Raw genomic sequence first — 13269 nt, 5'->3', positions numbered from 1 at the left:
TCTTTATATATATTTTGTTGACGTGAAGGCAACATTTAACACGTAGGCTTTCGCGACCAATATCGCCCATAATAGAGGAGTTGTTTTTGGGTTAGATCGCGTAAATATCTAAATGTGTCGTTACAACCCACCACCACCCGACACAGCCAACTAGTAAGGTTGTAAATGTTGAGGCTTGGCTCTCCAACACACCGGTGTGCTGTACTAGTGACGAATTGGCACGTTCTGTGTCGGGTGGTGGCGGGTTTTAACGACACATTAATATATTTACGCGATCTAACCCAAAAAAAAATCCTCTATTATGGGAAGCAACATTGTCCGCCCCCCACATTCCTCACCTCGATCTCCTGGTAGGAGCTGTTGATCATGGCGATGAGCATGTTGAGCAGCACCACCACCATGGTGACGTTGTAGACCCCGTAGAGGATGTAGCCGATGTTCTCGATGAACTTGTGGTTGTAGTTGATGACGACCGAAGCCACCTCGGAGAGGCCGAAGATCGACCAGAAGAGGGTCTTGAAGCTTTCCTCAACTCTGCGCGTGTTGGTGCGGCGCAAATGATCGGTGGTGGGGGGAGGGGTAAAAGGGGGGGGGGGATAAACGTCAACATTTCCCGGGGGGCCAAGGGAATTGCAGCAGCATGGGGCACGGAGTCTGATACGATACGGTCAATACACGGCTGGACGAGAGACCTCCTGCCACTTAACCACATGGGATGCATAGATAAAATAAAACTACCACACGCATGGCCCGCTGAGCTATATACAGCTCGTTTCATAAGCGACCTGGCCGTCACAAATTATGGCTAAGCGAAGCGGCTTAAAACGTGGACATTTATAGCGGCCAAATACTCTTAAACGCATGATGTCGATTCTAAATGTGGAGGGAAAAACCGGAGGACCCGGAGAAAAAAATCCACGCGACCAAGGGGGAGAGGAAGACACCGCAGGATCGAATCCACGACCTCCTGTATATCAGTGGCGCGGGTGTAATAATGAGAAAATAATAAACCATGGGTTTCATTGCAATGCCCACTGATGGTCACTACGTAGACCCACAGCCGTGGTCGCGTGGTGCTGATGCATGGTGGTCACGTGGTCTTCAGAATCATTCAGATTTTTTTATTTCGCCTGGAAGAATCCGTTGAAATACAAAGCTCTTTTCTACCGATGTCCAGTAAGGGGCGGGTCAGTAAGTTACAACAAACAATATAAAAACACCAAAGGGGTACAAAGTAAAGGAAAGATAAGCAAGTCACGAGATAAAACCAAATAAAGTATATAAGTACATGGTTGTCAGTTTATCAACATAAATATGCCTCGGTTAAATGTCCTTGATTGAGCACGGTTCTCCTCACAGCACGGTTGGCTATGTACGGTGCAAACGAAGTTCAAGATTACATACATACATTTAGCCAATAAACCAGCCTAGAGGGCCTTGATTTAACCGGCCTGAGGTCTGGTCAATTGCATTGCCTTCCACAGAGCCCAGCAGCCTATAATGCATCGTGGTTGTTCATCCAAGCACCCGCCAGGCTCAACTCTCCTTCGCTTCTGATATTTGGATGAGGTGGGCTGCATTGCGGGTAATTTGTGTGTATATATACGTTGAACTTCCTTCGCACCGTACGTAGCCAACCCCGCTCATCGGAGGTGCAGTGTTAGTCTATGGGTAGTATTGAGCCTATGGGTAGTGTTGAGTCTATGGGCAGTGTTGAGTCTATGGGCAGTGCTGAGTCTATGGGTATCGTTAGTCGATGGGCAGTGTTGAGTCTATGGGTAGTGTTGAGACTATGGGTAGTGTGAGTCTAGGAGTAGTGTTAGTCTATGGGCTGTGTTGAGTCTATGGGTAGTGTTGAGTCTATGGGCAGTGTTGAGTCTATGGGCAGTGTTGAGTCTATGGGTAGTGTTGAGTCTATGGGCAGTGTTGAGTCTATGTGCAGTGTTGAGACTATGGGTAGTGTGAGTCTACGAGTAGTGTTAGTCTATGGGCTGTGTTGAGTCTATGGGTAGTGTTGAGTCTATGGGCAGTGTTGAGTCTATGTGCAGTGTTGAGACTATGGGTAGTGTGAGTCTACGAGTAGTGTTGGTCTATGGGCTGTGTTGAGTCTATGGGTAGTGTTGAGTCTATGGGCAGTGTTGAGTCTATGTGCAGTGTTGAGACTATGGGTAGTGTGAGTCTACGAGTAGTGTTAGTCTATGGGCTGTGTTGAGTCTATGGGTAGTGTTGAGTCTATGGGCAGTGTTGAGTCTATGTGCAGTGTTGAGTCTATGGGTAGTGTGAGTCTACGAGTAGTGTTAGTCTATGGGCAGTGTTGAGTCTATGGGTAGTGTTGAGTCTATGGGCAGTGTTGAGTCTATGTGCAGTGTTGAGACTATGGGTAGTGTGAGTCTACGAGTAGTCTTAGTCTATGGGCTGTGTTGAGTCTATGGGTAGTGTTGAGTCTATGGGCAGTGTTGAGTCTATGTGCAGTGTTGAGACTATGGGTAGTGTGAGTCTACGAGTAGTGTTAGTCTATGGGCTGTGTTGAGTCTATGGGTAGTGTTGAGTCTATGGGCAGTGTTGAGTCTATGTGCAGTGTTGAGACTATGGGTAGTGTGAGTCTACGAGTAGTGTTAGTCTATGGGCTGTGTTGAGTCTATGGGTAGTGTTGAGTCTATGGGCAGTGTTGAGTCTATGTGCAGTGTTGAGTCTATGGGTAGTGTGAGTCTACGAGTAGTGTTAGTCTATGGGCAGTGTTGAGTCTATGGGTAGTGTTGAGTCTATGGGCAGTGTTGAGTCTATGTGCAGTGTTGAGACTATGGGTAGTGTGAGTCTACGAGTAGTCTTAGTCTATGGGCTGTGTTGAGTCTATGGGTAGTGTTGAGTCTATGGGCAGTGTTGAGTCTATGTGCAGTGTTGAGACTATGGGTAGTGTGAGTCTACGAGTAGTGTTAGTCTATGGGCAGTGTTGAGTCTATGGGTAGTGTTGAGTCTATGGGCAGTGTTGAGTCTATGTGCAGTGTTGAGACTATGGGTAGTGTGAGTCTACGAGTAGTGTTAGTCTATGGGCTGTGTTGAGTCTATGGGTAGTGTTGAGTCTATGGGCAGTGTTGAGTCTATGGGCAGTGTTGAGTCTATGGGCAGTGTTGAGTCTATGGGTAGTGTTGAGTCTATGGGCTGTGTTGAGTCTATGGGTAGTGTTGAGTCTATGGGCAGTGTTGAGTCTATGGGTAGTGTTGAGTCTATGGGCAGTGTTGAGTCTATGGGCAGTGTTGAGTCTATGGGCAGTGTTGAGTCTATGGGTAGTGTTGAGACTACGAGTAGTGTTAGTCTATGGGCAGTGTTGAGTCTATGGGCAGTGTTGAGTCTATGGGCAGTGTTGAGTCTATGGGCAGTGTTGAGTCTATGGGCAGTGTTGAGTCTATGGGTAGTGTTGAGACTACGAGTAGTGTTAGTCTACGAGTAGTGTTAGTCTATGGGCTGTGTTGAGTCTATGGGTAGTGTTGAGTCTATGGGCAGTGTTGAGTCTATGTGCAGTGTTGAGTCTATGGGTAGTGTTGAGACTACGAGTAGTGTTAGTCTACGAGTAGTGTTAGTCTATGGGCTGTGTTGAGTCTATGGGTAGTGTTGAGTCTATGGGCAGTGTTGAGTCTATGTGCAGTGTTGAGTCTATGGGTAGTGTTGAGTCTATGGGTAGTGTTGAGTCTATGGGCAGTGTTAGTCTATGGGCAGTGTTGAGTCTATGTGCAGTGTTGAGTCTATGTGCAGTGTTGAGTCTATGGGTAGTGTTGAGTCTATGGGCAGTGTTAGTCTATGGGCAGTGTTGAGTCTATGTGCAGTGTTGAGTGTATGTGCAGTGTTGAGTCTATGGGTAGTGTTGAGTCTATGGGTAGTGTTGAGTCTATGGGCAGTGTTAGTCTATGGGTAGTGTTGAGTCTATGGGTAGTGTTGAGTCTATGGGCAGTGTTGAGTCTATGTGCAGTGTTGAGTCTATGGGTAGTGTTGAGTCTATGGGTAGTGTTGAGTCTATGTGCAGTGTTGAGTCTATGTGCAGTGTTGAGTCTATGGGTAGTGTTGAGTCTATGGGTAGTGTTGAGTCTATGGGCAGTGTTAGTCTATGGGCAGTGTTAGTCTATGGGTAGTGTTGAGTCTATGGGTACTGTTGAGTCTATGGGTAGTGTTGAGTCTATGGGCAGTGTTGAGTCTATGGGTAGTGTGTATGTTGAACTTCGTTCGCACTGTACTTAGCCAACCGTGCTAATGGGAGTTGCGGGGAAAGGACAACAACACAATAAATGTGGCCGTTGGAGAAACACAAAAGGATTATTAAAAATGTGATGAAGACTTTAAAGGTTGAATAAAGTTACCTATTTTTAAATTGTGGTACAGCGGTTGCTGTGGCGCTACGAATCCGGTAATCCGAGTTCAACAACCTTCGCTGAGCCGCAATGACCAGCGTGGTGAAGCATGGCCCCAAAAAAAGCCATGAAAGACATGGCTTGGAGTAGCCTCCACCCATTGGTGGATTAATATTCATATTAAAAGAAAGTGAATTTTAATTATGCAATGAAAATATGTCGACCAATTTTGCAAAATTTGATTTATTACGTAATCCATAGAAAAAAAATCTTATTTAACCGTTTATACTTTTGAGAACTCTCCACGATCTGATGCATTGGGGGAATTCTAATGTAGCCACTTTGAGATCGTTTGTGCCACCATTTTGGCGAGAAAATGGGTCACAGACGGAGCTTAATGTTAGATTTTTTTAAACCATGCAAAACATTGTGAGGAAATTACAAAGCGGTACTGAGAAATACAAAATTGCCGCAACCCTCCGCGGACTTGATGGCAGACTTTATCAAAGCTTCCTGCAAGCAAAACAAATTGGTCGCAATGCCATCCAGTTACTGTGGAAGTTTAGTGCAGTCATTGCCGTAGGCCCTGAGTTGCAAATAATGAATGTGCCCTCGGAGGGAACCGCACTCATTGCAGAAATTAGTTTTTTTGTTCACACATCCACATCTTAAATCTCACAAAGGCAAGGCAAAGATCACCCATATAGTTTCAACAGACTGTAGGGGCAAGTGCCGTTAGCGAGCAGCACTTATGAGGGCCGGAACGGAACAGGAGAGGGTGGTTGGCCAGGACCCCAGAGGCGATATTTACACACCCCACCAGTTACTCATTTGAGGCTAAGTCGACCTAGGGGAGGCCCAGGACCAGTTGACATAATCGTCACTGGTGTTGGCCGTGAGCGGGAATCGAACTCGGGGTGCCGGATTCATTGCGCAGCGTAGCGTTAACCACTACACTGCCGCTCCCCACCTTAAATCTCACACGCACGGGACGAGCATTTCATAATCACGGAGAGGCCACGCTGATGCTTGTCTCTCGATTAGCCCAATGATGGTTCATCACGCGAACTCCTGTGGTCATCCTCGCAGCAGCGGCTTGTTTTGGCTTTCGGATGTGCTTCTGCGGCTGCCTGGAATGCTCTTTCTTCCAATATTAGGAAGCCGCTGGAGCTATGCACTTTAAATCATGTAGATTGAAAAATCATTTCTGTAGAGCTGCTTTTTGTGTTTGTTGTCCTTCCCCCGCGACTCCGATTTACGCAGTTGGCAACATACGGTGCGAAATAAGTTGAACATACATACGACACTATACACTACACTATCATACACCACACTATCCACGACACTGCACTGTACACTACACTATGCACTTCACTATACAATACTATACACTATACCAGTATACTAAATTGAAAACTCATTTCTTTAGAACTGCTTTTTCTGTGTTCATTTGTTGTCCTTCCCCCGCACCGCCCATGAGCACGGTTGGCAATGTATGGTGCGAAAGAAGTTCAACATACGTACTATACTATACACTGCACTATAGACTACACACACTATGCTATACACTACACTATACACTACAATACACTATACTATACACTACTATCCACTACACTACTATACACTGCACTATAGACTACACACACTATGCTATACACTACACTATACACTACAATACACTATACTATACACTACTATCCACTACACTACTATACACTGCACTATAGACTACACACACTATGCTATACACTACACTATACACTACAATACACTATACTATACACTACTATCCACTACACTACTATACACTACACTATACTCGCTTGAAAACATATTTCGTTACAACTGCTGTTTGTGTTTAGTTTGTTGTCCTGCCGCCGCACATCCGTTTAGTGCAGTTGGCTGCGTATGGTGCGAAAGAAGTTCAACGTATGTACGCACGGACATTCAGGAATTCTCATCACGATACGTGAGACGTGGCCGTGGAGCAACAGTCGGCACAGCAGACTTGCAATCTGGAGGTCGCCAGTTCGACCTCCCAATTTGAACCTCGTCCAATTTGAGCAACGTCGACTCTTTATTGACGACACCTTTTGCGACTGCTGTTCGTCGCTGCTGGCCGCTCGGCGTTTTGACCTTTCGGGGTGCCCCGTGGGTCAAAATGAGGCTAACTGCTGGACGCCTGTGAAATAGATCTTCTAAGTCTTCTTGGTTCTTTCGATAAAGGAACGAAGAAGGGAAATAATAAAATAATAAAAATAAAACTGAATTAAATACAATTATTATGTTTATTTTATTTTATTATTTCCCTTCTACGTGACTTTACTGGAAGAACCAAGAAGATGAATCCCTGCAGTCACGAAAGCTTTAAATCGAGAGCTTCTAAGCTCATTGGATTTCTCATCAGGATACAAAAGAAAGATTCTGATATCGAGGCCCACTCTGACCAGAACCTCCCTCCCATCCTAACCCTCCCCAAATCCTCAAAGAGACTCACGTGACAAAGGCGCGGTTGACCTTGGCGCCCCGGTAGTATGAGTATAGGTTGAACATGCCGATCATGAAGGCCAGGAAGACCATGATGAAGATGACCATGAACTTGAAGATGTCCTTCACCGTCTGGCCCAGGGAGATCTGAAGGGGCCCAAAGCTCTCGTTGGCCGGCAGGATGTAGGCGATGCGCGAGAAGCTCAGCACAATGGCGATGGAGTAGAGGCCCTCGGAGATGATCTGAGGGTCCGAGGGGAGCCAGTGGCTCCGAGCTGGTGGGGTAGACAGACGCGCACGCGCGCACACTTATCAAATTGTTGGACAAGTAGCTTCCGCATTTTTTTCCCCCACCACGCAAGCGAGCCAGAGCCGCCGCCATCGCCGCCGAGGGGCAGGCCATGCCAAATCGGCCCTCAGCATAGCTCCGCAGGTGCCGGCATTGATTTTTTATTCCACTGCAGAAAGCCAAGCCGTGCCATGACGTGCCGTGACAGTTTAAAAGACAATGCAGATACTATCAGAGAATTTATTTTTCATGTTCACCACAAGTATATGTGGTTAATGCAGTGTTTTAACATCTTAACACCTGTTTTAGTGACAGAAATGGTAAAACCTATTCTTATACTTTGATACTGGCAAGGGAGGTCCCGTGATGTAGCTGCTCGCCCCGAGTTCGCAATGTTCTGATAGTACGTTGTCTTTGTGCTGTTCACCTTTTGGCGTCGTCTGGTCTAACACCATTTGAGACTAGGCTCTAAAGAAAGCTGTCTCTGGTGTGGACCAATCCATTTGAAAGACGATGCTTATACTATCAGAGCATGTTTTTTTTGCATGTTCACCACAAGTATGTGTGGTTAATGCAGACATGATTCCTTGCAAAAGGTTTAAGTTTGGTGTTTTAACATCCTAACACCTGTTTCATTGCCAGAAGGGGTAAAACCTATTTTTACACGCCAATCTAGCCCGAAATAAACTTAATTTTGAAACGCATATTATCTGCACCCACTTATAGAAATAAACTAATTATGAATCGCATCTTATTTGCAGCCACGCAAGCTGTTTTTTTGGTATATTTCCATGATTTTGAAGCTCAAAATGACAATGGTTATTAATGTTTACGTTGTTTACGCTTGAGATGTTGAGCCCTGATAGCAGCAGCACTTGTGCCTGTGTGCGACGATTGCCAAGCGGGGCTTTAGTGTCCCCTTTTAGGCAGCACAGATCCTGACCAGTAGTCACTTTCACTTAAATTTGAAAGTGCGAATGAATCTGGCTCCATCCGCGATGCAGAGGTCACGGCGACTCTCGTGAAAGGGGGGCTCCGACGTCGCGCTTCACGCTGAGAGGGGCTTTTCGATGCACATTAAACACCGGCCAAATTGATCAAAGGGGTTGCCGTTTCGTCAACTCGGCCGCCGTACAACTGACAAGGTCACGTCGTAATCGCCCGTCAAATACCTCCAGAGACCAACGCGCGTTGGATGGCGTTGCACGGATTCGATGCGCGCATGCAATTCCTCACTCATCGTTTTAGAACAATAGCAGTACGCTCCACGGTGCCACGTCACCTCTGTGTACACACAGCGGTTCAGCCGTTATTGCACTGACCACGAGCCTGCCCCATCGATTCATAAATAATTTATACATCATCACGACCACGCATATATGCACACGGCGCATGAATATTGCACAAATTGCATGAAATTGAAGTGTCGGTCACCGCCACCATCATCGTCATCGTCGTCGCAGCAACAAACTTTCCCCCCTGGAGGCAGAAATTTAGCGGGCGGTTATCACATTAATCTTTCATCATCTTACATCAAAATCGCGATGGGCGAGGAAGGTGCGATATTGGCATTTGCAATTGCCCGGCTTGCATTCATTGTGAGGACAATAAAAAAAAATTGTAATGACTCTGAGACTCGTTCTTGCTTTACTAAGAGTCTTTATTGTGGACACCAACAACTATTCCTAGACTCGGGCTTGGTTCTCGATTCTCGAATGTCATCTCTCCAAGCTGCCCCTTCCCTTCGTGCTATCCCCCTTTAATATCCCTCGAGCCCCCTTTCTGGAAGGTTCGCTCAGCCCCAATTCCTTCAGCCAATCGTCGTCCTCCTTCTCTTAACAGTTGTAAATCGTCACACCGATAGTCAACCCTCGTTTTCCGCCTGTTACGTTTGAATTGCTCTACTTATTAGTTTTAATTATCTGGTCGTAGCCAATCCCCTTTGAGGCCTCTCTGCACCAATCAGAGGGTTTGACGCACGCATATGTAAGTGGTCCCTTGTTTTCAATCTTTACATAATTATTAATTATTTTCCTGCATAAATGCGGAGCAGTGCAGGAACCTCGTAAGTAAGTACGAAAAAAACAACAACACACCCGGTCATAAATTCGGCACTTAGAGCCACTTTAAAACTGAGGACACCACTTTAGGATGTGATTGAAAATGCATTCGGTGAGAAAGCGGCAAAACGCCGCTCCAATCGTCTTGACAATCGCCGCTCCAATCGTCTTGACAATCACCGCTCCAATCGTCTTGACAATCGCCGCTCCGATCGTCTTGACAATCGCCGCTCCAATCGTCTTGACAATCACCGCTCCAATCGTCTTGACAATCGCCACTCCGATCGTCTTGACAATCACCGCTCCAATCGTCTTGACAATCGCCGCTCCAATCGTCTTGACAATCGCCGCTCCAATCGTCTTGACAATCACCACTCCGATCGTCTTGACAATCACCACTCCGATCGTCTTGACAATCGCCGCTCCAATCGTCTTGACAATCGCCGCTCCAATCGTCTTGACAATCACCACTCCGATCGTCTTGACAATCACCGCTCCAATCGTCTTGACAATCACCACTCCGATCGTCTTGACAATCACCGCTCCAATCGTCTTGACAATCACCGCTCCAATCGTCTTGACAATCACCACTCCGATCGTCTTGACAATCACCGCTCCAATCGTCTTGACAATCACCGCTCCAATCGTCTTGACAATCACCGCTCCGATCAGCTTGACAATCACCGCTCCGATCGTCTTGACAATCGCCGCTCCAATCGTCTTGACAATCGCCGCTCCAATCGTCTTGACAATCGCCGCTCCAATCGTCTTAACAATCACCGCTCCAATCGTCTTGACAATCACCACTCCGATCGTCTTGACAATCACCGCTCCAATCGTCTTGACAATCACCGCTCCAATCGTCTTGACAATCACCGCTCCGATCAGCTTGACAATCACCGCTCCGATCGTCTTGACAATCGCCGCTCCGATCGTCTTGACAATCGCCGCTCCGATCGGAGCGGGCACATTGGAGAGGGGGGGGGAGGGCGGGGTGACCCGATTGACCCCGCCGCCGCCACTGCCGCCCCGCGGGTCTCTCGCGTTCTAATTCGCGGCAGACGGCTTGGCGGCAGTCAGCGGACAGCCGTGAGGATGACAACGGTTTTACTCTCTGTGTGCGCGAAATGAGTCGGTGGTGGGCGGTGAGCGGTGACCACTCAATTGGCCGGCCGGGCTAAAAGCTGCCGAACGTTTCCAAAGTAATGTCCCTTTAATTGCAAACGTGCTTTTCATCATTATTATTATTATTCTGGATGAAGGCCTACCAAAGTAGTCACCATCTCACACGATTCTGAAATGTAATGATACAAACAACTCATTCACACACAAGCTTCAAATGTACGTGGAATTTAATGGTCAGCTTCTCTAATTGCCGTCATTCCCATTAGCCATGGGGTAGGGTTCCTCGTCAGCTTTCCTCCTTCCTCTTGTGATCCTAATTCGTTGATTCAACCTCTCAATCTCACCCCCAATTCCATCTCGTCCTCCCCAAGGCAGCCCAGCCACCTTGTTTGCTGTCTCTCCCCTGAATCATCCCCTCTTTAATTTTTTTCATCAAAGACATTCTTCAAAACCTGATCTAAGCTCTTCCTCACCGTGGTGGCAAGATGTTAACTATCTCGCCTGGTATACAAGAGGTCATGGGTTCCATCCCGACCCTAACGCCTGCTGTATATTTGGCGATTTTTTACGGGACCCTACGGGTTTTCCCTCCACATTTAGAATCAACGTCGCGTGTTTAAAGTATATGGCTGCTATAAAATTCCACGAGATGATAAGCCACTTCGTTAAGCTGTCATTTGTGGCCAGGTCGCTTGTGCAAAAGAGATGTAAACATAAGTTGGGCCTTATCTGGTAAAATACTAAAATTGTTTAGTTTAACAATTGAGTATATTTTGATTTAAAGCTTTCGTGACTGCAGGGATTCATATTCTTGGTTCTTTCGGTAAAGTCACGTAGAAGGGAAATAATAAAATAATACAAATATAAAACAATAAAAATTCTCACGACGTTTCGACTGCAACACAAGCAATCATCATCACCTGATGATGAGAATTTGTATTGTTTTAATATTTGTATTATTTTATTATTTCCCTTCTATGTGACTTTACCGAAAGAACCAAGAATATGAATCCCTGCAGTCACGAAAGCTTTAAATCAAAATATACTCAATTGTTAAACTAAACAATTTTTGAACCAAGAATATAATTGAGTATATGTATACACCACCTTAGTATTGCGCCTGTCACCTTACTCAGCACGGGGCTGGCCCGTGCCTCATCCCTCTTCTCCTCAAGCGTGAGATGTTCTTGAGGACCAGGTGGCGTTACAACCTTCATGAATTTAATTTTGAAATCTTTCTGCAACGCTTCGCTTTTATTGTCTGGCTTTCTGCACCCCCACCACCGCCGGCGGAACAATGAGACGTGAGATGGGGGGGGGGTTGTGGGGCCTCAATCCAGCAGCGGATTGTTCTTAGCCGATTACGACGATGGATTTGATGCATGGCTCTTGCACACATTGCCATGGTGGTGCCATACAACTCTCCGACGCGTTGCGGGTTGGACCGCGAGTTGTTCATCGTTCGACGTCCAATATTCCGCTCCACACGCCCGGAGCTTCTTAGTCAAAAACCGAATTAAAAATCACGAAAAGACTTCCGGCTCGCTGATGGAAACGTTGGACTTCGAAGGATGCCCGGTACAAACCCAGAGAGCGTCGGGCGGCACCCACAGGGTCGGGAACGCCGTGAGGAAAGCAATTCGGGAACGCCGTCCGGGACGACGCTGGGAACGGTACACCAGGAACGCCATCGGGAATGCGGGTTGAGAACGCATGTGGGGAATGCCATCAGGAACACGCATCGGGAACGCCATCAGGAACGCGAATTGGGAACACGCGTTTGGAACGCCGTCGGGAACGTGCATTGGGAACAAGTGTCGGGAACGCCGTTGGGAACGCTGGCGGGAACACGCATCTGGAACGTTGTCGGGAAGGCTGTTGGTAACGCCGCTGGGAATGCGCATCGGGAACGCCATCGGGAACGTGCGTTGGGAACAAGCATCGGGAATGCCGTTGGGAACGCCGGTGGGAACGCCGTTGGGAAAACCGTTGGGAGCATGATCGTGAACTCGGTCGAGAATGCGCGTTGGGAACGCCATTGAGAACACCATTAGGAACGCTGTCAGAAATGCCGTCGGGAATGCACGTTGGGAACGTCAGCAGCGGAGGAGGGAGCAGCCCATCCAAGAAATACGCTGAAACAGCATGCCTACACAGGTACTGTACGTCGATGGTGATTAACTGTGAGCAGCCAGTAATGGACACTCTGTATCTTCTGCAATACAATTTACATAATTAATTATATTAACATAATAATTAACTGTGCATAACCCTACTAATAATAGATATCCATAGTAATGGATATGGCTACATTAACCCCCACTCTGATCTTCGCAGCTGACATCGCATTTATCCCCCCTATTTAAGACCGATGAGGAGGAGGATTTCTCCACAATTCTGGCTGTAGCCTGATGAGGCTGGTTGTTGTATTTATAGGTAAAACGTCACGGTACTCGAATTGTAAATGTTGTGGTTTACTCCTCAACACACCGGTGTGCTGAACTAGTAATTCATTTCCATGTTTTCTTTACGTGACAATCCTTGCTGATTGGCTGTGCCAGGTGGTGGCTGGTTTAAGGGCGCCATGGTGGCGAGATGTTAACTCCTTCGCCTAGTATACAGGAGGTCGTGGGTTGGATCCCTACCCTGACGTCTGTATATTTGGAGTTTGCACATCTCTCTCCCTGTGATCGCGTGGATTTTTCTCCACGACATTAGATTTTTTTTCCTTTGACACAATGAAAATCAACGTCATGCATCTAGAGCGACTTGACGACTACTATAAATGTCCACGTGACGACGATGATAAGCCACTTTGTTGAGTTATCATCACGTGCGATGAGTTGACGGTCTCAGCCTGGTATACAGGAGGTCGTGGGTTCAATCCTGACCCTGACAATGCCTGCTGTATATTAGAAGTCTGCATGTCTTTCTCTCATCATCATTATCACGGTGGCTAGGAGAT

The 13269-nt window shown here is 46.9% G+C and overlaps 1 protein-coding gene across 1 annotated transcript in view; it reads right to left on the bottom strand.

The window, feature by feature from the left end:
- The window catches only part of LOC133357669 (short transient receptor potential channel 3-like), a 47964-nt gene that overhangs the window by 19694 nt on the left and 15001 nt on the right, over positions 1 to 13269 (bottom strand). The window contains 2 exon segments of the mRNA XM_061575751.1: positions 339 to 534; positions 6841 to 7105. Coding sequence (XP_061431735.1) covers positions 339 to 534; positions 6841 to 7105 — 461 coding nt within the window.

Source organism: Lethenteron reissneri, chromosome 59, assembly GCF_015708825.2.
Source record: "Lethenteron reissneri isolate LAM-NWPU_2019-01 chromosome 59, ASM1570882v1, whole genome shotgun sequence".
Classification (NCBI taxonomy): domain Eukaryota; kingdom Metazoa; phylum Chordata; class Hyperoartia; order Petromyzontiformes; family Petromyzontidae; genus Lethenteron; species Lethenteron reissneri.
Note: the sequence above shows the minus strand (reverse complement) of the source record. Positions and strands in the feature narration are given on the sequence as shown.